Genomic DNA, 23805 nt, shown 5'->3' with positions numbered 1-23805 from the left:
CCCATGACATAGGGTCATAAATCACACGTTTGATGTGTGCCGTCTACTGTATTCTCTCTTCCCTGCATTCTCTATCATAAAGTAGGCTGACCCTCTTTGAGGTCACGTAGGTCAATTCATTGCTCTCTATGCCTTTATAAAGCTCTTTGACATACTGTAAACTCCCTCTGTAGCTAAAATCTACAATAAACATTAGACGTACAAGTCAGAGATATCATACACAGTCTCTGGGATTGCTAGCTTTGGAAATTCCTTTGGTCTGTACAGAGTTAGGTAAATCAGCTCTTTGCACCTTACTTTTTTATTTTTATGTAACCTTTATTTAACTAGGCAAGTCAGTTAAGAGCAAATTCTTATTTACAATGACGGCCTACCCCGGCCAAACCCTAACCCGGACAACGCTTGGCCAATTGTGCGCCACCCTATGGGACTCCCAATCACGGCCGGTTGTGATACAGCCTGGAATCAAACCAGGGTCTGTAGTGATGCTTCTAGCACTGAGATGCAGTACCTTAGACCGCTGCACCACTCGGGAGCCCAGAAAAACTTGGAATAATCTCCAAGCTTCTCTAAACATTGAAGTTTTGGTGCTTCTAGGTTAATTTACACTGCTGAATGAGGCCTGTTACAATTTACTTACAAAACCTTTATAGGAGTTCGTAAAACTATTTAGTCATGGATGTATGTAAACATATTTAACACCTATTGCTTGCTACAGAAGACTACTGTTGTACATTTAATAGCCATTCATCCCTGTTACACCTCCTTGATGTGATGGTTCTCTATGTCTGTACATGTTTATAATACACATAGTGTGAATAGTGGTTTCCAAAATGTTATTAGCCCCCCTAAACCTGAATCTGAAATTACCTTTATGATCTTTCTTACCACTATTACTTTGGTTCTAATCCCCCCCACTTTCAAAAAAGAAAAGACAACTGTTTTGGGGTTAATTTCACATCTGCTTGCATTGCTTGTGTAGCGTGGTTTGTTCTGCGTTGTGTACTTTTAATTAGGACACTGCCACAACTGGAGGTCTGCTGGTTGAATTATTTTTATTTGCCCTGCACATGAAAAAACAACACACAATACTTTAGCCCTTGGCGCAGTCACAGCTCTCCGGCACCTTGCTATGCCGAAGGTCAGGCAAAAGAGAACAATAAGGGTGTACGGAAATACAGACAACCCGCGATGGGCCAAACCAAAATATACAAAACTTTTACAATCACATGTATGTACAATATTGATATGAAAAAGTGTTTGTACACCAAAGAATGACATTAGCTATGCAGCTGTAATTTAAAAAACACACATTGAATTATTATCATTATCAAATTATTAACATCCCCTCTTGACCTGGCCTATTTGAACTGATCCTTGTGTGCAACTTGGTGCATAATCTAGGGGAACAACATCACACTGCTACACCTGGTAGTGTATTAGCATGGTATGAGACAACATAAATAATACAATTTAAGTAAAATAAAAAAACAGTATTATCCTAAATTGAGGCGTAAATAAAAATTGTTATCACATCAACAACAAAATCTTTCAGAATCTACCTGTTTTCAGTATAGAATGACATGTTACGCGGAGCAAAACAGGGGAACCCAAGAGCGGACTCAGAAGTGGAAGCCGGGATGAATGAACCAAAATGTTTATTGTACACAGAGAAATATGGAGTGCAGAACCGGGGTAGCTCAGGTGAGTTGCAGAAAAAACAGAAGTGTAGAGTGATGTTGGAGTTGGCTGAGTTGAACAGAGAAACAGGTCCTGAGGGGAATCCAAGGTAGTGGTGGTGAGTGATATCCAGGGCAAGGTGGTTGGGTGGTGAGATGTGAAACAGGAGACAGGAGCCAGAGACAGAGCAGTAACTGCAAGAGAGGACACAACAGTGTAAGGCAGGGAAACAAGCACAGCAGAGCAACGGGATCTTGAGAACTAACAAAAGGCTAGGATAATGACTGACTGAGCAGAGATTACAATCTGGCAGAGTGGAAGTGGCAGGAATGAGTATTTGTAGAGATCTTGATTTATGGGACGAGTTGCAGCTGGTAGGGATCTGCTCTGACTCCAGCACACCTGTCTCCAACCACACAATCACACAGAGAGGGAGAGAGAGAATAAAGGGGGAGAACTGCAGGTCAAGAGGACACCGGATGACCACCAGAGGGCATAGCAGGAGCAGATGTGACACTTATACAGATCAGTTGCGACCCACATTTCATTCCTGTTTTGCAGGTTATTTTGGCAATAATACGAGTCACATATACAGTTGAAGTCAGAAGTTTACATACACCTAGGTTGGAGTCATTAAAGCTCGTGTTTCAACCACTCCACAAATTTCTTGTTAACAAACTATTGTTTTGGCAAGTCGGTTAGGACATCTACTTTGTGCATGACAAGTAATTTTTCCAACAATTGTTTACAGACAGATTATTTCACTTATAATTCACTGTATCACAATAACAGTGGGTCAGAAGTTTACATACACTAAGTTGACTGTGCCTTTAAACAGCTTGGAAAATTCCGGAAAATTATGTCATGGCTTTAGAAGCTTCTGATAGGCTAATTGACACCATTTGAGTCAATTGGAGGTGTACCTGTGGCTGTATTTCAAGGCCTACCTTCAAACTCAGTGCCTCTTTGCTTGACATCATGGGAAAATCAAAAGAAATCAGCTAAGACCTCAGAAAAAAAATTGTAGACCTCCACAAGTCTGGTTCATCCTTGGGAGGTTCATCCTTCCAAACGCCTGAAGGTACCACATTCATCTGTACAAACAATAGTACGCAAGTATAAACACCATGGGACCACGCAGCTGTCATACCGCTCAGGAAAGAGAAGCGTTCTGGCTCCTAGAGATGAACGTACTTTGGTGTGAAAAGTGCGAATCAATCCCAGAACAACAGCAAAGGACCTTGTAAAGATGCTGGAAGAAAAAGGTACAAAAGTATCTATATCCACAGTAAAACGAGTCCTATATCGACATAACCTGAAAGGCCGCTCAGCAAGGAAGAAGCCACTGCTCCAAAACCGCCATCAAAAAGCCAGACTACGGTTTGCAATTGCACATGGGGACAAACATCGTACTTTTTGGAGAAATGTCCTCTGGTCTGATGAAACAAAAATAGAAATGTTTGGCCATAATGACCATTGATATGTTTGGAGGAAAAAGGGGGAGGCTTGCAAGCCAAAGAACACCATCCCAACCGTGAAGCACGGGGGTGGCAGCATCATGTTGTGGGGGTGCTTTGCTGCAGGAGGGACTGATGCACTTCACAAAATAGATGGTATCATGAGGAAGGAATATTATGTGGATATATTAAAGCAACATCTGAAGTCAGGAGGTTAAAGCTTGGTTGCAAATGGGTCTTCCAAATGGACAATGACCCCAAACATAATTCCAAAGTTGAGTCAAAATGGCTTAAGGACATTTTGGACTGGCCATCACAAAGCCCTGACCTCAATCCTATAGAACATTTGTGGGAAGAATTGAAAAAGCGTGTGTGAGCAAGGAGGCCTACAAACCTGACTCAGTTACACCAGCTCTGTCAGGAGGAATGGGCCAAAATTCACCTAACTTATTGTGGGAAGCCTGTGGAAGGCCACCCGAAACGTTTGACCCAAGTTAAACAATTTAAAGGCAATGCTACCAAATACCAATTGAGTGTATGTACATTTCTGACCCACTGGGAATGTGATGTAAGAAATAAAAGCTGAAATAAATCATTCTCTCTGCTATAATTTGGACATTTCACATTCTTAAAACTAGTACGGGCAATGTGGGATGCTAGCGTCCCATCCGCGGTACAGCCAGTGAAATAGCAGGGCGGCAAATTCAAAACAACTAAAATCTCATAATTCAAATTTCTCAGACATACAAGTATTATACACCATTTTAAAGATAAGATTCTCCTTAATCTAACCACAGTGTCCGATTTCAAAAAGGCTTTACGGCGAAAGCAAAACATTAGATTATGTTAGGACATCACCTTGACAAGAAAAACCACTCAGCCATTTTCCAAGCAAGGAGAGGCGTCACAAAAAACAGAAATACAGCTAAAATGAATCACTAACCTTTGATGATCTTCATCAGATGACACTCCCATGACTCAATGTTACAAAATACATGTATATTTTGTTCGATAAAGTTAATATTTATATCCATAAACCCCATTTTACATTGGCGCGTGATGTTCAGAAAATGTATTCCCACCAAAACCCCCGGTGAGTGAGCACATCAATTTACAAAAATACTCATCATAAACGTTGATAAACTTTACAACAGTTATTGAAAGAATTATAGATATACTACTCCTTAATGCAACCGCTGTGTCAGATTTTAAAATAGCTTTTCGGCGAAAGCACATTTTTCAATATTCTGAGTACAGAGCTCAGCCATCAAAGCAAGCTATACAGTTACCCGCCAAGTTCTGGAGTCAACTAAACTCAGAATTAGTATTATAAATCTTCCCTTACCTTTGCTGATCTTCGTCGGAATGCACTCCCAGGACTCCCACTTCCACAAGAAATGTTATTTTGGTTCGAAATACTAAATAAATACATATTTATGTCCAAATACCTCCGTTTTGTTCGCGCGTTCAGGTCACTAATCCAAAGGCATAACGCGAGAGCGCAGAACCAGAGACGAAAAGTCAAATAGTTCCTTTACCATTCATAGAAACATGTCAAACGATGTTTACAATTAATCCTTAGGGTCTTTTTAACATAAAACATCGATAATATTCCAACCAGACAATAGCGTATTCATTAAAGAGAAAAAAGAAGGAGAGGCGCGCCATGTGCCCGCGCAGTAAACAACTCACTGGTCCTAGGCAGTCCACTGATTGACTGAGCTCCTATTCTCTGCCCAGTAACAGTAGACGGATGAAACAAGTTTCTAAAGTGCAAAATGACCCCACAGACACTGTAGTTTGAATAGGGATTAGATAGAAGAACTACAAGTCACTTCCTGGTTGGATTCTTTCTCAGGTTTTTGCCTGCCATATGAGTTCTGTTATACTCACAGACACCATTCAAACAGTTTTAGAAACTTTAGGGTGTTTTCTATCCAAAGCCAATAATTATATGCATATTCTAGTTACTGGGCAGGAGTAGTAACCAGATTAAATCGGGTACGTTTTTTATCCAGCCGTGTCAATACTGCCCCCTAGCCCTAACAGGTTAAACCCTCAGCCGTGAGGTCTCTGGGGAGGACCAACAGTGAATCTAATCTAATCAGTGATACAGGGGGATCTTCTGAAAGGGACTGACATGCAGGGATGGAACGTAAGGATTTTGGGAACTGGCCAGCAGACCACGATTTCTACTAGCCCGTCTAACATTCAGGTCCTAAATCTGTGGCATGCAATGTTTCTAAAGGCAAAATTTCAGTGCTGTGTCAGGCTAGTTTGGCACATTGTCTAGTAGTCCAGTCTGAAAAGTATTAGACTCAGGCTAGCTTAATTTCCATTCCTGCTGAACTGACTTCACGGGTCATTTGATTAATCATGTATAACAAATGCACACCATTTGTGTTTTGTATGGGAAAACGTTGAGCCCATAAGTCCTTTGTGAGCTAGCTAGCCAGCTAGTTAACATTAGCTCACCGTTCGTGTAGTCACACTTTTCCACATGGTGATATGCTAGCTAATGTGTAGCTAGCTAGTCACATTAGCTCATCGTTTGCGTAGTCAGACTTTTCCCTAGACCCCACAGAGGTGACATGCTAGCTAATCCACCAGGACAGAGATATGTAACATTAGCTAGTTTGCGCTAATAGGCACATTCACTAGCATGTCACCACATGTTGGGAAGGTTTGACTACACCACGGTGAGATACGGTGCAACGTTAGCTAATGTAGCCAACTAGCCAGCCAAGATGCCTAACTAGCTAGCCCACCAGATGATATTCAGCTAGCTATATCCCTGCCCTGGTGGGCTAACGTTAGTTAGCAGGTCACTTCTTGAAAAAGTGTGACTACACAAACTGTGATCTAACGTTAACTAGCTGGTTAGTTTACAAAGGACTGTTCAAAAATTAAAAGGTCACCACAGTCATTATGCAAGCCTATGCTGGTTTTCTTTTTACTTGTAAGAAAGGTAACATGCGTTGTACACGTAACTACAGTCAGTGGTTATCTAGATCATTTTCAAAAGCATCTAGCTAACCCCAGACCTTATCACACAGCTCCAGCGATGCCTCTTGCTTACAGAGGTCGGAAAAGGATAAAATGCACGTGTGCTTACCGGAGTAGTGTTTTCAATCTGTACATAGCACAGAACCGTCCTTGCTTGTGATCGACAGAGAGACCTAAGGTTAGCTATTTAGCTACAAAGGCCAGGGTCATTTAAAAAAAATCAAAAGGTAGCTTGCTAGTTTGAAAAATGCTAAACAACAATACACATGAGAAATACACAATGTCAATTATTTACACAAGAAACTAAAAAGGCAATAATATCTACTCACTAGATTACTTGTTACTTTTCAATGAGAGTTTGCATGGAGAAATGTTGAGGTTTTTTCCACCCTGGGCCTTGATTGATTACGTCAAAGCTTGTGACAGGATGTGTAGTTCTGTATGATAGCAACAATAGCAGCTAATTTGCATTTAATTTTGTGGTGGAAATTACAGGCGAATATATTGATAAATGTTACCTTGTCTAAGAGAGATTTGCGTATTTATCAAAACATCACACCAGTGTAAGCCTACACGAAACACAGACCTTATATGAAGTAGTTTTAAAATCTCCTGTTGAAAAATTGAAAGGTCGAAAAATTATTGGAACCACTTTTGGGTTTTACCGCTAGGTTTTATGCGTATTGTGACTCATACTGTGGTACTCAATGGAATGTGAATGAATTTCATCCAATATGCTGTAATAGAAATGCTCATAAATATGTTCCCTAATCTTAAAAGGAACCAAACGCCACTGACGTGCACACACACATTCATAAGTCTTTGATAGAGTTATATTTGCAGAGCCGCTCAGAACAGTGAAAATAATTAAAACTCTTCCAAGTGGAGAGAGAAAGCAATTTAGAGGTGTGCTATGAAAGACCGTCCATGCTTTTCACTTATTCTTCCAGACAACAACAAAAATATTTTGTGTACAAGAGGAAAGCCTCTGGGATGATTCCATTATTTTATTTTGCCCTGCAACAAATTGGAATGAAATGATCGCTTATGGTGATAGATGAGAATATTTGCACAATACCTGTCGGGTGATTTTCTTGTTTAACTTCTATGGGCTAGGTGGGACGGTAGCGTCCCACCTGCGGGACACAGCCAGTGAAATAGCAGGGCGGCAAATTCAAAAACAACAAAATGTAATAATTCAACTTTCTCAAACATACAACTATTTTACATCATTTTAAAGATAAACTTCTCGTTAATCTAACCACATTGTCCGATTTCAAAAAGGCTTTACAGCGAAAGCAAACCATTAGATTATGTTAGGAGAGTACATAGACAAAAATAATCACACAGCCATTTTCCAAGCAAGGACATGTGTCAATAAAACCCAAAACACAGCTAAATGAAGAACTAACCTTTGACGATCTTCATCAGATGACACTCCTAGGACATTATGTTACACAATACATGTATGTTTTGTTCGATAAATTTCATATTTATATCCAAAAACAGCATTTTACATAGGCACGTGATGTATTCCCACCAAAAACGTCCGGTGAATGTGCACATCAATTTACAAAAACACTCATCATAAACGTTGACAAAATATATAACAATTATTTTAAGAATTATAGACAGACTACCCCTGGATGCAACCGCTGTGTCAGACTTTAAAATAGCTTTACGGAGAAAGCACATTTTTCAATATTCTGAGTACATAGCTCAGCCATCACGGTGAGCTATTCAGACAACCTAAACTCATAATTAGTATTAGAAATATTCTCTTACCTTTGCTGATCTTCGTTAGAATGCACTCCCAAGACTGCGACTTCCACAATAATTTTTTTTGTTCGAAATAATCCATATTTATGTACAAATACCTATGTTTTGTTCATGCGTACAGATCACTTATCCAAAGGCCTAACGCGCGAGCGCAGAATGAGAGACGAAAAGTCAAAATGTTCCATAACCGTACTTAGAAGCATGTCAAACGCTGTTTAAAATCAATCTTTATGGTATTTTTAACGTAACATTGCGATAATTCCAACCAGACAATAGCATATTCATTCAAGAAGAAAAAGAAGGAACAGCGTGTTCACGTGACCGCGCATATCCAATCCCTTTGTTGCCAGGCAGACCACTCAGTAACTGAGCTCCTATTATCTGCCCAGTGACAGGAAAATGCTCAAACCACTTTCTGAAGGCTTTAGACAGCCAATGGAAGCCTTAGGAAGTGCAACGTCCCCCACAGACACTGTAGCTTCGATAGAGAATCAAAAGAAGAACTACAATTCTCAAACTTTTCACTTCCTGCTTGGATTTTTCTCAGGTTTTTGCCTGCCATATGAGTTCTGTTATACTCACAGACACCATTCAAACAGTTTTAGAAACTTCAGAGTGTTTTCTATCCAAATCTACTAATAATATGCATATTCTAGTTTCTGGGCCAGAGTAGTAACCTGTTTAAATTGGGTAAGTTTTTCATCCGGCCGTGAAAATACTGCCCCCTAGCCCAGACAGGTTAATCTCCAATTTCAGGGCCATGTCTGGTAAACGAGCAATGTAAAAAAAAAGAAAGAAAAGGAAGACAACAAGATTCAATTTCACACCATTTTTTCCGTTTTTAGATTGAGGTTGATGAAAACCAGAGGACAATGGCCAGAAGATTCTGAAAAATAGGAATGCCGGTGTAGCACTCACACCTGACCGGAGTTGTGGTCTCGACTAAGACTCAAAGGCAGCAACAACAACACCGTCTCTCCCACAGCCCCTCTCCTTTCTAAGAGGGTTACCCCTCTGCCTTAGTGATTGATCATACTGACTCAATGATCTGTGTTTGGCAATGTAATAACAGATGGCTTGAGTTCCTGCTAAGAGTAGGAGTACAACAGGATTTCAAGCTTTTCAAAGAGAATAATAGTCTTAGTGCTAGTTGGAGATTCTAGACAAAAAAAATGCTGGTTTAAAAACAACCTTGGATTATTGGGTTATTGATGCTTAGGTAGACCAGTTGGGAACAAGTTCTCATTTACAACTTTGACCTGGCCAAGATAAAGCAAAACAGTGCGACAAAAACAACAACACAGAGTTACACATAAACAAACGTAGTCAATTACACAATAGAAAAATCTATGTACAGCGTGTGCAAATGAAGAAGAGTAGGGAGGTAAAGCAATAAATAGGCCATAGAGGCAAAATAATTACAATTTAGCATTAACACTGGAGTGATAAATGTGCAGATGATGTGCAAGTAGAGATACTGGGTTGCAAAAGAGCAAGAAGACCAGTGAGCTGAGATAAGGCGGAGCTTTAAACCCTGTGGCACCCCATAGAGACTGCCAGAGGTCCGGACAGCAGGCCCTCCGATTTGACACACTGAACTCTATCTGAGAAGTAGTTGGTGAACCAGGCGAGGCAGTCATTTGAGAAACCAAGGCTATTGAGTCTGCCGATAAGAATGCGGTGATTGATAGAGTCGAAAGCCTTGGTCAGGTCTATGAAGACGGCTGCACAGTACTGTCTTTAATTGATGCCGGTTATGATATTGTTTAGGACCTTGAGCGTGGCTGAGGTGCACCCATGACCAGCTCGGAAACCAGATTGCATAGTGGAGAAGATACGGTGGGATTCGAAATGGTCGGTGATCTGTTTGTTAACTTGGCTTTTGAAGATTTTAGAAAGGCAGGGCAGGATGGATATCGGTCTATAACAGTTTAGGTCTAGAGTGTCTCCTCCTTTAAAGAGGGGGATGACCGCAGCAGCTTTCCAATCTTTAGGGATCTCAGACGATACGAAAGAGAGTTTGAACAGGCTGGTAATAAGGTTTGCAACAATTTCGGCAGATCATTTTAGAAAGAGAGGGTCCAGATTGTCTAGCCCAGCTGATTTGTTGGGATCCAGATTTTGCCGCTCTTTCAGAACATCAGATGTCTGGATTTGGGTGAAGGAGAAGCGGAGGGGGGGAGCTTGGGGAAGTTGCTGCAAGGGGTGCAGAGCTGTTGGCCGGGGTAGGGGTAGCCAGGTCGAAAGCATGGCCAGCCGTAGAAAAATGCTTATTGAAATTCTTGATTATCGTGGATTTATCGGTGGTGACAGTGTTACCTACCCTCAGTGCAGTGGGCAGCTGGGTGGAGGTGCTCTTATTCTCCATGGACTTTACAGTGTCCCAAAACTTTTTGGAATTAGTGCTACAGTATGTAAATTTCTGTTTGAAAAAGATAGCCCTTGCTTTCCTAACTGACTGTGTATATTGGTTACTGACTTCCCTGAAAAGTTGCATATCGCGGGGGCTATTCAATGCTAATGCAGAACGCCACAGGATGTTTTTGTGCTGATCAAGGGCAGTCAAGGCTGGGGTGAACCAAGGGCTATATCTGTTCTTAGTTCTACATTTTTTGAATGGGGCATGCTTATTTAAGATGGTGAGGCAAGCACTTTTAAAGAGCAACCAGGCATCCTCTACTGACGGGATGAGGTCAATATCTGTCACGAAAATGTTCAATCCCAATGATGATAACTAAACAATCATTTAAGCTTTGACTAATTCCCCGAGGTTTGTAAGACCCTGGGTTTAATAATAATTAGGCAAAGTTTCAGATTCTGCAAAACGTTCGTTGTAGTTTATTCACGAGGGCTCTGAAGTCAACCAAAATGTGAACAGTTTTTATAACCCCCCCCCACACACACACACACACACACACACACACACACACACACACAGTAGGTGGGCTGTATCTTTTTCCACAGTTCACATTCCTCGTTTATCACTATTCTACCAGCTTGGCAGTTTTCTGGCCGTTCCTCTTCTCCCTAGATTAGAGGGGCCTTGACAGGGCCTCTTTGCTGTTGTAAGTTTTTCAGAGTTACAACCAGGTCATGTGTAGTTCAATTGTCCTTTGTTTTCTCCACCACAGATTTCTCACCTTTAACTTGTCTCACACATACATTATTGGATTATAGTCTTCTAATTCTAATACATTTCACATAGTCTTATAATTCTAATACATTTCACATAGTCAATTACGCTTCAGGGTGGAATTCTTTAGTCATTACTTTAAACATATAAATTCCTTTTTCAATATCCTTCAAGGATATTCTTACTGTAGTACTGTAGTCCACTCGCTACCGGTCACATTGTACAGCGCCTGAATAGCATAATGGTCTAAGACACTTGATAGCAGTGCAAGCTGTGTTGCTACAGATGCTGGTTCAATACCTGTGCCGGCCTCCATTGGGAGAACCATGAGGCAGCTTTTGGTTTTAATTTACAATCTTCCAATCCTCTGTTATTATTGGCGGAGAGTCACATCATATTTTTCAAAATACTGTAGGTGTACCGTAGGTGACATGAGTCTCACTGGTGTTGAGTAATGTGCTGTTAAAAGTGGTGTAGGTCTTATTTATTTAAAGAGCATACTGAATTTAGAAGCAATTGGATTTGAAGCAATAGCCTACAACTATTTTAGCACCGTTTCGGAGCTGCTCTGAGACAAGCATGAGGACAGGTCTTGATAAATCAATGAGATTTTTTATTTTGACTGAATCTCAGTTTGGGTATTGGTTAAACTAACATTATAGTGTATAAATGTTATGCTCTTAGTGTAACCTTTTATTTAACTAGGCAAGTCAGTTAAGAACAAGTGTTTATTTACAATGGCAGCCTACTCCTTCCTCCCCATCTGCCGGGGATTCTTTTGCTAAAGGGCCCTAAACAGTTTCCCATGCATGGTCAATGGGTGTTGTAAACCAACACGGGTGTAATAGAATTCTGGCCACATGCTGACTCACATGCGCTCCTCAATGCAGGACGTGGAAGTGGGGAGGGACGCACACTCTGTAAACAGGAATAGGTGCAACACCGGTCACTGAGCTGGCAAGCTAAAGTTAGCTAGTTAGTCACAGAAATGTACGTTCAGCCTGTTAATTATTTCAGTCCGATTTGACTTATCTTACGAAGTCAGCATGGCTTAACATAGTTCCTTTCGTTTTTGACCTCGACATTGTTGCTGGATAGATACTGTCATAGCTAACATGCTGGCGCTGCTAGCTAATGCTAACGTCGCTAGCTAACCTCATTTCTGGATGCATCACTCTAGTTCCGGAGAGAGCAGCATACTGGTAAGGCAACTTTGCTTTCAAGCGTTTTAATAATCTGTACAATTGTTTTACATACAAGCTAGATAGGTATTTTGTTAAAAAGCCTGTTGTCATTCATTTGTTGCTTATTTGGAGCTAGCTAAGCTATCACTAGCTAGCTAGGTGGATAATAATGTGGTAACGTTACAGTTTTATAGATGAGACAGATATTTCACCGGAGGTATAAATGTGAGACATCCGGTTGGCGTTTCCGCCACTACCAGATGTTGTAGTGAGAGGATGCCCAGTGGCTGGTAGTGGGAGAAGATTGAGCTAGATGGATTTTGGCCGACATTCTGCAAATTTTCTCATAAATGAAACTTTTGATCTCCATACAGTTTTCTGTTTCCAAAACTAGAAGCTATAACAAACAGTTCTAGAAAGGTTTGGTAGACTTGACTTACCTAATTGCTTATGGAGATACATTTTTTATGACGAGTGCATTTTCCTAATGAACGTCATGCATATTCAGTAAGGCACAAATAGTCTAAATCTACTACTTGGCGGTAGCTAGCTAGCTGTCCCAAGTAGATATCTAGCTGGCTAGTTAATTCACAACTAAAAACACAAAACATACTTGACTTAAATAGCTAGAAATCGATTTCTTTGAACGTTTTCCCACTACTAGTACTCCTTTTGTGAATCAACAATTTTTCATGATAAGAAACACGTCATTAATAAATACCTTGTTAACTGTAAAATGGAAGGGGGAAAATCCCTTTTCCAGTTTCCAACAGACGTTGTAAGGTATGTCATAAATAACGAGAAGATGCATTTGGAGTAATTATTGCATGGTGAGGCACACGTTGTTGACTATGTACTCTGTAGTGTGCTGTATCCATGACTACCCATCGAATCAATCACCAAAGCAATAATCACTGATAGATAAAACATGCTAGCTACCAGTAATGAAATAAATGTATAGCTGGGTTTAACACAACTAGCATAAGGCAGCATGGCTAGTTGATGTTAGTATACCAATGTGCACAGCCATATTACATCCAAGGCCATCCCAGCATATGCTGCACAATCAATAGAAGCCATCATTTGTGACACTGGGTCATTGCAAAGTAATTTATTGAGTTGTAGAACACCATTAAGTACCTCTTAAATGATGGTAGAGGTCTGTAAAATGTTATACAGGCAACTACTTATGTTCTGTTGCCCTATGATCAGATTAAGTAAGAATACCACAAAATATAGTCTACTATAGTTGTATGCATCTTCAGGAAATAGACAAAACTCAAAAGGTTGTACAATGGCTTGTGAAAGTATTCACCCCTTGGCATTTTTCCTTTTTTATTGCCTTACAACCTGGAATTAAAATATTTTTTTGGGGGGGGTTGGTATCATTTTATTGACACAATATGCCTACCACGTTGAAGATGCAAAATATTATTTGTGACAAACAAAAAAAAAAAAAAAAAGGAAAACTTGAGGGTGCATAACTATTCACACCCGTGAAGTCAATACTTTGTAGAGCCACCTTTTTCAGCAATTACAGCTGCAAGTCTCTTGGGGTATGTTTGTATAAGCTTGGCACATCTAGCCACTGGGATTTTTGCCCATTCTTCAAGGCAAAACTGCTCCAGCTCCTTCAAGTTGGATGGGTTCCGCTGGTGTACAGCAATCGTTAAGTCATACCACAGATTCTCAATTGGATTGAGGTCTGGGCTTTGACTAGGCCATTCCAAGACATTTAAATGTTTCCCCTTAAACCACTCAAGTGTTGCTTTAGTAGTATGCTTAGGGTTAGTGTCCTGCTGGAAGGTGAACCTCCGTCCCAGTCTCAAATCTCTGGAAGATTGAAACAGTTTCCCTCAAGAATTTCCCTGTATTTAGCGCCATCCATCATTCCTTCAATTCTGACCAGTTTCCCAGTCCCTGCTGATGAAAAACATCCCCACAGCATGATGCTGCCATCACCATGCTTAACTGTGATGGTGTTCTCGGAGTGATGAGGTGTTGGGTTTGTGCCAGACATAGCGTTTTTCCTTGATGGCCAAAAAGCTACATTTTAGTCTGACCAGAGTGCCTTCTTCCATATGTTTGGGGAGTCTCCCACATGCCATTTGGCAAACACCAAACGTGTTTGCTTGTTTATTCTTTAAGCAATGGCTTTTTTCTGTCCACTCTTCGGTAAAGCCCAGCTCTGTGGAGTGTACGGCTTAAAGTGATCCTATGGACAGATACTCCAATCTCCGCGGTGGAGCTTTGCAGCTCCTTCAGGGTAATATTTGGTCTCTTTGTTGCCTCTCTGATTAATGCCCTCCTTGCCTGGTCTGAGTTTTGGTGGGCGGGCCTCTCTTGGCAGGTTTGTTGTGGTGCCATATCCTGTCCATTTTTTAAATAATTGATTAAATGGTGCTCTGTGGGATGTCAAAGTTTCAAATAATTTTTTTATAACCCAACCCTGATCTGTACTTCTCCACAACTTTGTCCCTGACCTGTTTTGGAGAGCTCCTTGGTCTTCATGGTGCCGCTTGCTTAGTGGTGTTGCAGACTCTGGGGCCTTTCAGAACAGGTGTATATATACTGAGATCATGTGACAGATCATGTGACACTTAGATTGCACACAGGTGGACTTTATGTAACTAATTATGTGACTTCGGAAGGTAATTGGTTGCGCCAGATCTTATTTAGGGGCTTCATAGCAAAGGGTGTGAATACATATGCACGCAGCAATTTTACGTTTTCAATTTTTTTCCATTTTTGGAAACAAGTCATTTTTTTCACTTCACCAATTTGGACAATTTTGTGTTCGTCCATTACATGAAATCCAAATCCATTTAAATGACACGTTGTTATGTAACAAAATAGGTAAAACGCCAAGGTGGATGAATACTTTTGCACCTCACTGTACATTTATTAAATGCCTTTTAACATGGTGAAAAAAATAGAACATATAAACACCATGAAAGTAGAGCATTTGATCACAACCTGGAAGAACACATTGTGCATGCATCCCCTGAATAGGAAAATGGTCCAAGTAGAAAGACATACACCATGTGTAGCATTAGAGCAGAGCATCAAAAGATCTATCAGGTTTCAGAGGGCAGCAACTGAAAATGTTTCATAGAATAAAGTGTGGGTCTTTATTATAATGTTTCATAGGACAGGATAAAGTGTGGGTCTTTATTCTATAATATGTTCTCCGTTATTGAGGGTGTTGCTAATCAGGCGATGGTTGTTAAGGCGGTGTCTTACAGAGGAGTGTCAGTTTTGATTGAAGAGGAGTGTGACGTAGACCCCAGATGTCTGCAGACTACAGGGGTGAGTCCATATACACTACTAACTATAGCAGGACACGGTCCGTAAGAATGTCAGGTCCTCATTTGGGTCCTGGTCACAGGAGTAGCTAGAAAGGCTGCCTTTCTGCTGACTTCTGTAGTCTACATCACACTCCTCTTACACATACAGAGAGAAAAAACAACATGGCTGCTGTTTAAATTAACTGTTGAGTACTATAAAAAAAAACTAAAATCAGGGTCAATAACGGGGGTAGAGGACATAATAGTTTATGGTTATCTGCAACCACTACACTACTAAATTTACTATAAAATAGGAAACCTTAAGCATAGACCAACATCCAGCTGAATTCAATAAAATGTGAGATTAAACCTTACACACATTTGTAATTACTCCGGAGGAAGATGTGGCTGAGAAACATCAGGCGTACGGACATCAGTCTGCAGAAGTCCTTTGAGGACCTGAAGAAAGGGGGTTACGCTGTGTGCGAGGAGCACTTCGAAGAGTTTTATTCTGATTATTATCTTTGTCCAAAAAAAAAAGAATCAGTCATGATATTTTCGGGTAAAAATGTCTTTCAACAGAGTTCACGGAAGACACTGTCCTCTGAGGCAGTACCTACCAGAATACATTGCATGAATCCACCCCCTCAATCTGCAACAAATGCACGGCGTAGTGGAAAAAGAAGCCAACCACAAAGTTAGTAGCAATTAAAGATGCATCGTTATTGTTTTATATCAACAGGATTAAAGTCTTAAATTGTCTATTTTTGAAGGAGAGGACAGGGATGCAGATGTAGGAGTTTCAGGTGAGAAAGACAGAGAGAACAAGAGAGTGAAGGCGACCCAGCTCCAGCAGAGAAAGCAGCAGATACTGAATTTAGTTCAGATGGTCTGCAGGAAGTGGTCTGTCAGGTGACAGAGGTGGCAGGAGGCTTCCTCACAAGCATACAGGAGGTGGTCTGTCAGGTGACAGGTGGCGGAAGGAGTCGTCCTCACGAGCATAGAGGAAGCTCAGGTGTCAATGTAGCATGTAGCTCAGGCAGCATGTAGCAAAGGTGTCATGCAGGAGGAGGCCATCCAATTGGAGGAGATCTATAGTATAATAACAAATACACACACATTGAAGGAAAAATATCACAAAGTTAATCTCATACAGATGTTACTTTAAGAGAATACAACTCCTAGAAAAGAAGCTGTCAAAATCACAAAAAAACAACAGCAAATGCAAAGTAGGCATGCTGCAAGACTGAAAGCCACCAAAACCAAGTACATAGTCATCTTATAGATTGGAATAACAAAAAATGGAGGACATAGTTGACAAAAACTCTGGGCAAAAACTGGCATTGTAAAAGTACTAAGAGTCGTCTTACTTAGATCTAGTGCCTTTGATTTCATCCTGGAAGGCCATGTCGAGCATGTCTACCCCTTATAGAAAAAATTATAAAGAAATGCACCCTGTGTAGAATGCGAGCACAGCTTAGAAAAAAAAACATGGTGAAGTTAACTAACCAAAAACCATAGCACAGCGAAAACTGTTTCACCAGATAGTACTTTCCTTTTGGTGCCTGGACTCTCCTGTCTCACTATCCTGGTGAAGAGAACAAAAACAAACAGAGAAAAGGGGAGTCATCCATTCCCTTTATCCCAGGGATCATCAACTAGATTCAGCCGCGTGCCAATTTTTTCTTGAGCAGATTGGTTGGGGGACCGGAATATAATTACAAATAATTTGTAGACTGCAAATTGACTGGAAGAAGCCCCCAAAAATATAATGTTTGAATAAAATAATAATTCAAACCTTGCTTACAATTGTATATGTTCAGGTGTCTCTATTATGCATGGGAATACATTTAATAGATTCTTAAATAAAAATCACTTGGAGCTGATTTCCTGGTGTTTTTCCAGTCTTATGTACAACAATAAAAAAATATATATTTTAAATTGCCTCAATTTTGGGGGCCAAATAAAACCACCCATGTGCCAAATTCGGCCCGCGAGTTGGGGGAACAGTGCTTTGTCCTCACTGTCACTCAGAAACAAATTCCAATGTCCGCCTGGTAATGGTTCTGTTCAAAACAATTGTAAAAATAATTTTGGTTCCAACACCTGGTTCTAGCTCTTTTGAAGTGTAACAATGCAGTACTGTAGAGAGTGCATTCATTCATACAAATGCTGTTCGTCCGTGCTCATCCATGTTCTAGCTTTTTCTAGCTCTTCGAGTAAACAAATAACTTGTGTCCTGTTCACTCTGATGTGCGGTCCTGAATGATTAGCTAGCTAAACTAGCTAGTTACTCTATTTTTCTGACATCGGATTTATTGCGCTACAGTAACGTTAGCTAGCTAACTTTAGCGGAGAAATATAGAATATTGTATATATCAAGCTAGCTACTATTTCTCTCTTCTTGCCCATGTGAAATTCTATAATGTATTAAGAGAAGAGTAACGGGTTAGCCATTAATAACTTCACTCAATTATATTTTACCAAAAGTCTTCAGTATTGATTCGCAAAATGACAACTGTTAACTAGTCCTCAGCTAGTTTCTTGCATGTGCGGAGCCCATCTAATTTAACATTATTGATTTAGCTAACGTTAACTGTTAGCTAACTTACCGTTACTGTTCCTCAGCATGTTACCGGAAAATAGCTAGCCGAACAGTTAACACCCCTACAAAACGTTTTAATATATCATATGTATAACATTAAACTATATATTTGTAACTTACTTTCTATCTTGGTAGCGTTATAAAAAGCTCAACAACTAATAGTTACTTAACGTTGGTACATCAAATCAAGTGTTAAAGTCCCTCTTCTCCAAATCTCCAGTCCAACGTCTGCATCTCATTTTGAATATGATAAACATGTATTTTATTGACGTCATTAAGCCATCTGACTGACATCTGATAGACCAATAAACGTGACTTTGAAAAACCCATCTCGACACTTGATCCCACCTACTCGGCACACTTGCCTCCCATTGGAAAGGACAGGATGTGGTCTATTTTAGTAGAACATCTTTGGTATTACCGAATGACAACAATATAGTCTTGTTACTACTAGTTGGCAAGTTGGTTGATATGGGGTGCAGTAGGCTAACGTTGTTGTTATTTGTTGGGTCCCTTGACAAAATGATGTTATTTTTGGCTTGGTAAAATAAGCTAATGTTTGTGTGCACTCTCACTAGATAGAATTGTGTGGTTTGGTGGCAGATTTTCATAAGAAAATAGACATATACTGTATATTATCAGCAATTCTCAATCAGATGAGATGCACAGTTAACCCATATTGAATTTCATTCATTCATAAATGTGGACACTAATTATTGTTAATATTCCAATTTTCTAGGCCCTCCATTCCCAAACCTGAAGCCCCCTGTCCCCAGCAGGAAAGACCAGGAAAAAGTGTTGGCTTAAGGTACAACTTCCTATTGAGGAAATGTAGGACAACTCAATGTCATATTTAGATTTAGTTACTTACATGAATAGAAGCGTATACAAGCAATCTATGAAATGTATTTTATAAAGCCCCTTTTACATCAGCAGTTGTCACAAAGTGCTTATACAGATACCCAGCCTAAAACCCCAAAGAGCAAGCAACGCAGACATAGAAACAAAGTGGCTAGGAAAAACTCCCTAGAAAGGCAGGAACCTAGGAAGAAACCTAGAGAGGAACCAGGCTCTGAGGGGTGGCCAGTCCTCTTCTGGCTGTGCTGGTGGAGATGATAAAAGAGTACACACATTTAGCCAGATTATTCTTCAAGACGTTTAAATGTTCATAGATGACCAGCGATGTCAAATAATAGAGGGTTATAGAGGGTGCAATAGTTAAGCACCTCAGGAGTAAATGCCACTGGCTCTTCATAGCTGAGCATTTAGAGGTTGAGACAGGATCAAACAGCGGGTCTGGGATAAGTTAGTTCCTCCGGTGAGCCTTGAGCAGGTCAGGGTTCCATAGCTGCAGACAGAAACAGCAGAGACTGGATCAGCAGCACGACCAGGTAGACTGGGAACAAGGACGGCCAGGGAGTCATCAGGCCAGGTAGTCCTGAGGCATGGTCCTAGAGCTCATGTCCTGCATCCTTTATTTCACTTGAGTCTAGACTAAGCCCTAGAGGTTTAACTTCACATGATTTAGCCTACTTGTCAATCCAGATCTGAATATTTGATATCCTTTTTACTGTACTCTGTTTATAGTAATTTTCCCCAAGCTAATCACTGAATGGCCTACTACACGAATGTGGTCAAGTTGACACTTCTAAGTCATAACACAGAACACACACACGCATCAGATTGCAAGTACAATGAGCAGTTGGGAAAATGAAGTCACACGCAAACTTAATTCATTTGTTGTGTTGTATTTATTATGGATCCCCATTAGCTGCTGCCAAGACAGCAGTTACTCTTCTTTGGGTCCAGCAAAACTAAGGCAGATGTACGATTTTAAAAACATTACAATACATTCACAACACATTAAGTGTGGGCCCTCAGGCCACTACTCTACTACCACATAACTACAACACAAAATCCTTGTCTACGTGTGTGTACAGTGCGTATGTTATCGTGTGTACGCATGTGTCTCTTCACAGTCCCCGCTGTTCCATAAGGTGTATTTTTATCTGTTTTTTTAAATCTAATTTTACTGCTTGCATGAGTTACTTGATGTGGAATGGAGTTCCATGTAGTCATGGCCTGGAGTGGGTGACAGGTAACCATCTTTCCACCAAGCTGTTCCAGGCCTGGAGTGGCATGCTGGAACTTCCAGAGGCTTGTAGACCTGAAGCAGTGTGATGTGGTCCAGGTAATTATCAAACTCACTCAATCACTCACTTTGTTTTGTTGTATAATTATTTTAACTTAAGGAAATAGTTCCTCTCTCTTTTAGATTTGACACCCCTATTAGCTCAACCACAGTCTTCACAGCTGCAGTTGTCTGCTCCTGTATCTGCTACCCCAGCCACGACAGGTGGTACAGGTAATTATCACATGCATGTATACACACATGCACGCTCTCCCTCACTTGGGGCTCTATTCAATCACGTCCGCTTTAGTCGACATCCGCATAGCAGTTGTTTTGGTGGTATCTGAGGTAGAACTGTGTTAGAGCTGTCAAATCCACATAGTGGTTGTTTTGGTGGAACTGTGTTAGAGCTGTCAAATCCACATAGTGGTTGTTTTGGTGGAACTGTGTTAGAGCTGTCTAATCCACATAGTGGTTGTTTTGGTGGAACTGTGTTAGAGCTGTCTAATCCACATAGTGGTTGTTTTGGTGGAACTGTGTTAGAGCTGTCTAATCCACATAGTGGTTGTTTTGGCGGTATCTGAGTTGGAACTGTGTTAGAGCTGTCAAATTCACAAGCAGCTCCTGCCATTATACCTAAAGTGGACATTGCCATTGGCTGCACGGAGTCTCATTAACAGACATCTCATGCAGCCCTGTTCACAAGTTAGAACACTGCAATTTGAGATGTAATCAACACCCCGATTAGGCTGGTAGAAATCCTCATTATTTAGTTTAATGATTTTGAATTTGAGCGTCAGTATTTTTATATAACATATATACTTTCTCGTTCAGAACTTGTAACGTGAGTAGGACGGGTGTGGTTTTGTGACAATGATCAAGAGCTGCTGCTTACTGATTAGACAGATCCAACACAGTTACACCTCCGACACGGCCAAAACATCAGCAATGTGGTGTCATATATCACCTGACACCACCAAAACATCAGCTCTGTGGTGTCAGATATCACATCAGACACCACCAAAACATCAGCTATGTGGTGTCAGATATCACCTCAGACACCACCAAAACATCAGCTATGTGGGTGTCGGCTATCACCGGTTAACACTTGATCTGATTGGATCTAGGCCTTACTCATTCAGTCTGTTTAGTTGTATGATTGCTGTCAGTTAAGAAAATTGTGCCTCTCTCTTTTAGATCTGCCACCCCCAGTAGTTCAGCTGCAGTCACAGCAGTCCTCTGCTGGGGTATTTCATTTACTGGCTGCACCAGTTCCTACTACACTGGCCGTGAAGGGAGAAACTTTTGAGGAGACCCAGATGGATACAGGTAATTCAGAATTATATTGCATATGCTCAGTCACACCAACAGATGTACACACAGACATGTTGTTGAGCTGTGTACTTACTGTCACTTTGTGCAAGTCCACCACTGCCTGACAGCCTCACCCAAAAGACACTGGTTCTATCAAGACTATCAAGCAGAGATGGCTGGCTGACAAGGAAAAATAAAACAACAGGCACTCACACACATTATCCACAATGTAAATAACTTGTAATTACTTGTTTAATCTTTGCTCCATTTTATTTTAGGATTGGAGATATCTACTCCTTCATATCCATTCTCAATATCTACATAATTACTCTAAATATCTATCAAATCAGTGTAATTGACAATATTGTAAAAGACTGTGACTTAATGTGTACAGTTAGAGGAAATTCTGTGTGCTTTTTTCTGAGTTGAAAAACATGTCTCCCTCACACACACATTGTGTCTAATTTAAATAAGTTGTAATAACTTGTTTATTTTATGTATGCTCCATTTTATTTTAGAAAAATATCAGCAATAAAGTACATTCACAGTTAAAGCAATGTCTTTGGTTTGTTGGATATTTCTCTGAATACAATGTGTGACCAGAAGGAAGTTGGCAGACCTGCAACCCTTGGACTGTGTAGGTTTTGTCATCTGGAGCTGAAAAATAGAGGGATAGGTAGGGAGGGGAGGAAGAGTGCAATATAAAGGTTTATCATTAATAACACACAATTCTATAATGAATACATATTAGAATAATAATACATAGTGACCAATAGTTACTGTACTGTGACTGTTGAGTATTTTATTTACTCAATCAAGTAGTGCCCCAAGGAGGGATTGAACCATGTCTCAAAAGCAGCAGAAAAGGTCAAATAAGGTCACCAAAATTTCCGTTACGGCTATACACGACTGGCCCCCACGCACGACACGGGGATTCTTTAGCTAAATAGCCCAGCACTGTAGCCTACTCCCGACTGTCACGTTGTACACCACCATATTTTCCGTTCCATCCAGAGAGTTTTTCGTTTTTCTTGGAGTAGAAATACCATAATATTAATCAAATTAATTTAGCAACATTTCTTAAAATCAGTCCCATATACTATGTTCTTACAAAAAAAGGTTTTAAATTCTCTAGTAGAGCCACTATTGAAGGCTATCTGGCCTGCTCGCCTCCCTACCTCTGAGGAAGCACAGTTCCCGCTCAGCCCAGTCAAAACTGTTCGCTGCTCTGGCACCCCAATGGTGGAACAAGCTCCCTCACGACGCCAGGACAGCGGAGTCAATCACCACCTTCCGGAGACACCTGAAACTCCACCTCTTTAAGGAATACCTAGGATAGGATAAAGTAATCCTTCTACCCCCCCCTTAAAAGCTTTAGATGCACTATTGTAAAGTGGTTGTTCCACTGGATATCATAAGGTGAATCCACCAATTTGTAAGTCGCTCTGGATAAGAGCGTCTGCTAAATGACTTAAATGTAAATGTAAATGTATCAAATTGTCTCAAAGATGCCCTCTGGTGGTCAAACTAGCACTAACTAGCATTAATGGTACCAGTGGTTGGCACTTAAATAACGTGCCATAGAATTCTGCGGCACCGTGCAAGCTGTGCTACAGTACGCTGCACCTTTTAAAGGACAAACCACTGTATATAAGCCAATTTATGACTGTGATCGTTGCCTTTGTTTGATTGTATTGACATTCCCAGAGTTAGTTACATTCGTCTGTTTTTGTCCAGAATATTGAGTAATTGAAACTAAAACAGTGCATCCCGAATGGAGGCAGCAAACAATGTACCAGGCCAGCTGTGATTTTACAATGTGATAGCAATAGGTATTGGTGAATTATATGAATTATGCATTGAACTGCCTCCATCTATTCTGCCAACAATGCCTTAGTGTATGTCCAGGCTGTATCACATCCGGCTGTTATTGGGACTCCAATAGGGCCGCGCACAATTGGCCCAGCGTCCTCTGGGTTTGGCCGGGGTAGGCCATCATTGTAAATAATAATTTTTCCTTTACTGACTTGCCTAGTTAAATAAAGGTTAAATAAAAAATGTAAATACATGTTATGGAACATTGAGTGAAGTAGAACCTATTTTTAAAATCTCTTTTAAAGTTGGTTTTGTAGCATAAACTGGGAATTTGATATTTTTGATATTATGATTGTCTATTTCATATCTGCAAAGCAGTTCCACTTTAAACTTTAGGTCACCAGTTACTTTGTG

General features: G+C 40.5%; 1 protein-coding gene and 2 long non-coding RNA genes across 25 annotated transcripts; 1 reads left to right on the top strand and 2 right to left on the bottom strand.

Annotated features, from left to right (window-relative positions):
- Positions 1-1036: 1036 nt before the first annotated feature.
- On the bottom strand, positions 1037-14005 carry LOC106578365 (uncharacterized). 3 transcript variants are annotated; one of them, XR_001322446.2, is made up of 3 exons: positions 12961-14005; positions 1970-2082; positions 1037-1874 (listed from the first exon to the last, which is right to left on the bottom strand). It is a non-coding gene; the product is annotated as an uncharacterized lncRNA (long non-coding RNA). The 3 variants fall into 3 exon arrangements; XR_001322445.1 differs by lacking the exon at positions 12961-14005 and adding an exon at positions 11928-12061; XR_001322444.2 differs by lacking the exon at positions 12961-14005 and having other exon boundaries at positions 1970-2370.
- Positions 11955-22133, top strand: LOC106578363 (uncharacterized). 20 transcript variants are annotated; one of them, XR_001322440.2, is made up of 7 exons: positions 11955-12257; positions 16109-16223; positions 18871-18939; positions 20230-20322; positions 20407-20496; positions 21460-21591; positions 21687-22133. XR_001322440.2 is itself a non-coding variant. In XM_014157082.2 (6 exons), the coding sequence occupies exons 1-6, from the start codon at positions 12190-12192 to the stop codon at positions 21899-21901; spliced, it is 495 nt and encodes a 164-aa protein (XP_014012557.1). In that variant the 5' UTR covers positions 11967-12189; the 3' UTR covers positions 21902-22133. The 20 variants fall into 20 exon arrangements, 3 of the variants coding, with proteins under 3 accessions (XP_014012557.1, XP_014012556.1, XP_014012555.1); XR_006760668.1 differs by having other exon boundaries at positions 20250-20322; positions 21460-22133; XR_006760667.1 differs by lacking the exon at positions 16109-16223 and adding an exon at positions 15471-15548 and having other exon boundaries at positions 20177-20322; positions 21460-22133.
- LOC106578364 (uncharacterized) lies at positions 15110-18382 on the bottom strand. 2 transcript variants are annotated; one of them, XR_001322442.2, is made up of 3 exons: positions 18252-18382; positions 16897-17114; positions 15110-16618 (listed from the first exon to the last, which is right to left on the bottom strand). It is a non-coding gene; the product is annotated as an uncharacterized lncRNA (long non-coding RNA). The 2 variants fall into 2 exon arrangements; XR_006760669.1 differs by having other exon boundaries at positions 18139-18370.
- Positions 22134-23805: the final 1672 nt, after the last annotated feature.

The sequence above is a fragment of the Salmo salar genome, chromosome ssa19, assembly GCF_905237065.1.
Source record: "Salmo salar chromosome ssa19, Ssal_v3.1, whole genome shotgun sequence".
Taxonomy (NCBI): domain Eukaryota; kingdom Metazoa; phylum Chordata; class Actinopteri; order Salmoniformes; family Salmonidae; genus Salmo; species Salmo salar.
This window is presented reverse-complemented; position numbering and strand designations above follow the sequence as displayed.

Coding starts and splice junctions, on each gene's coding strand:
- LOC106578363 (XM_014157080.2), top strand. CDS start 12,190: ATGCTAACGTCGCTAGCTAACCTCATTTCTGGATGCATCACTCTAGTT. Junction 12,258..18,870: donor CCGGAGAGAGCAGCATACTG/GTAAGGCAACTT, acceptor CCAATTTTCTAG/GCCCTCCATTCCCAAACCTG. Junction 20,497..21,459: donor AGCCACGACAGGTGGTACAG/GTAATTATCACA, acceptor TCTCTCTTTTAG/ATCTGCCACCCCCAGTAGTT.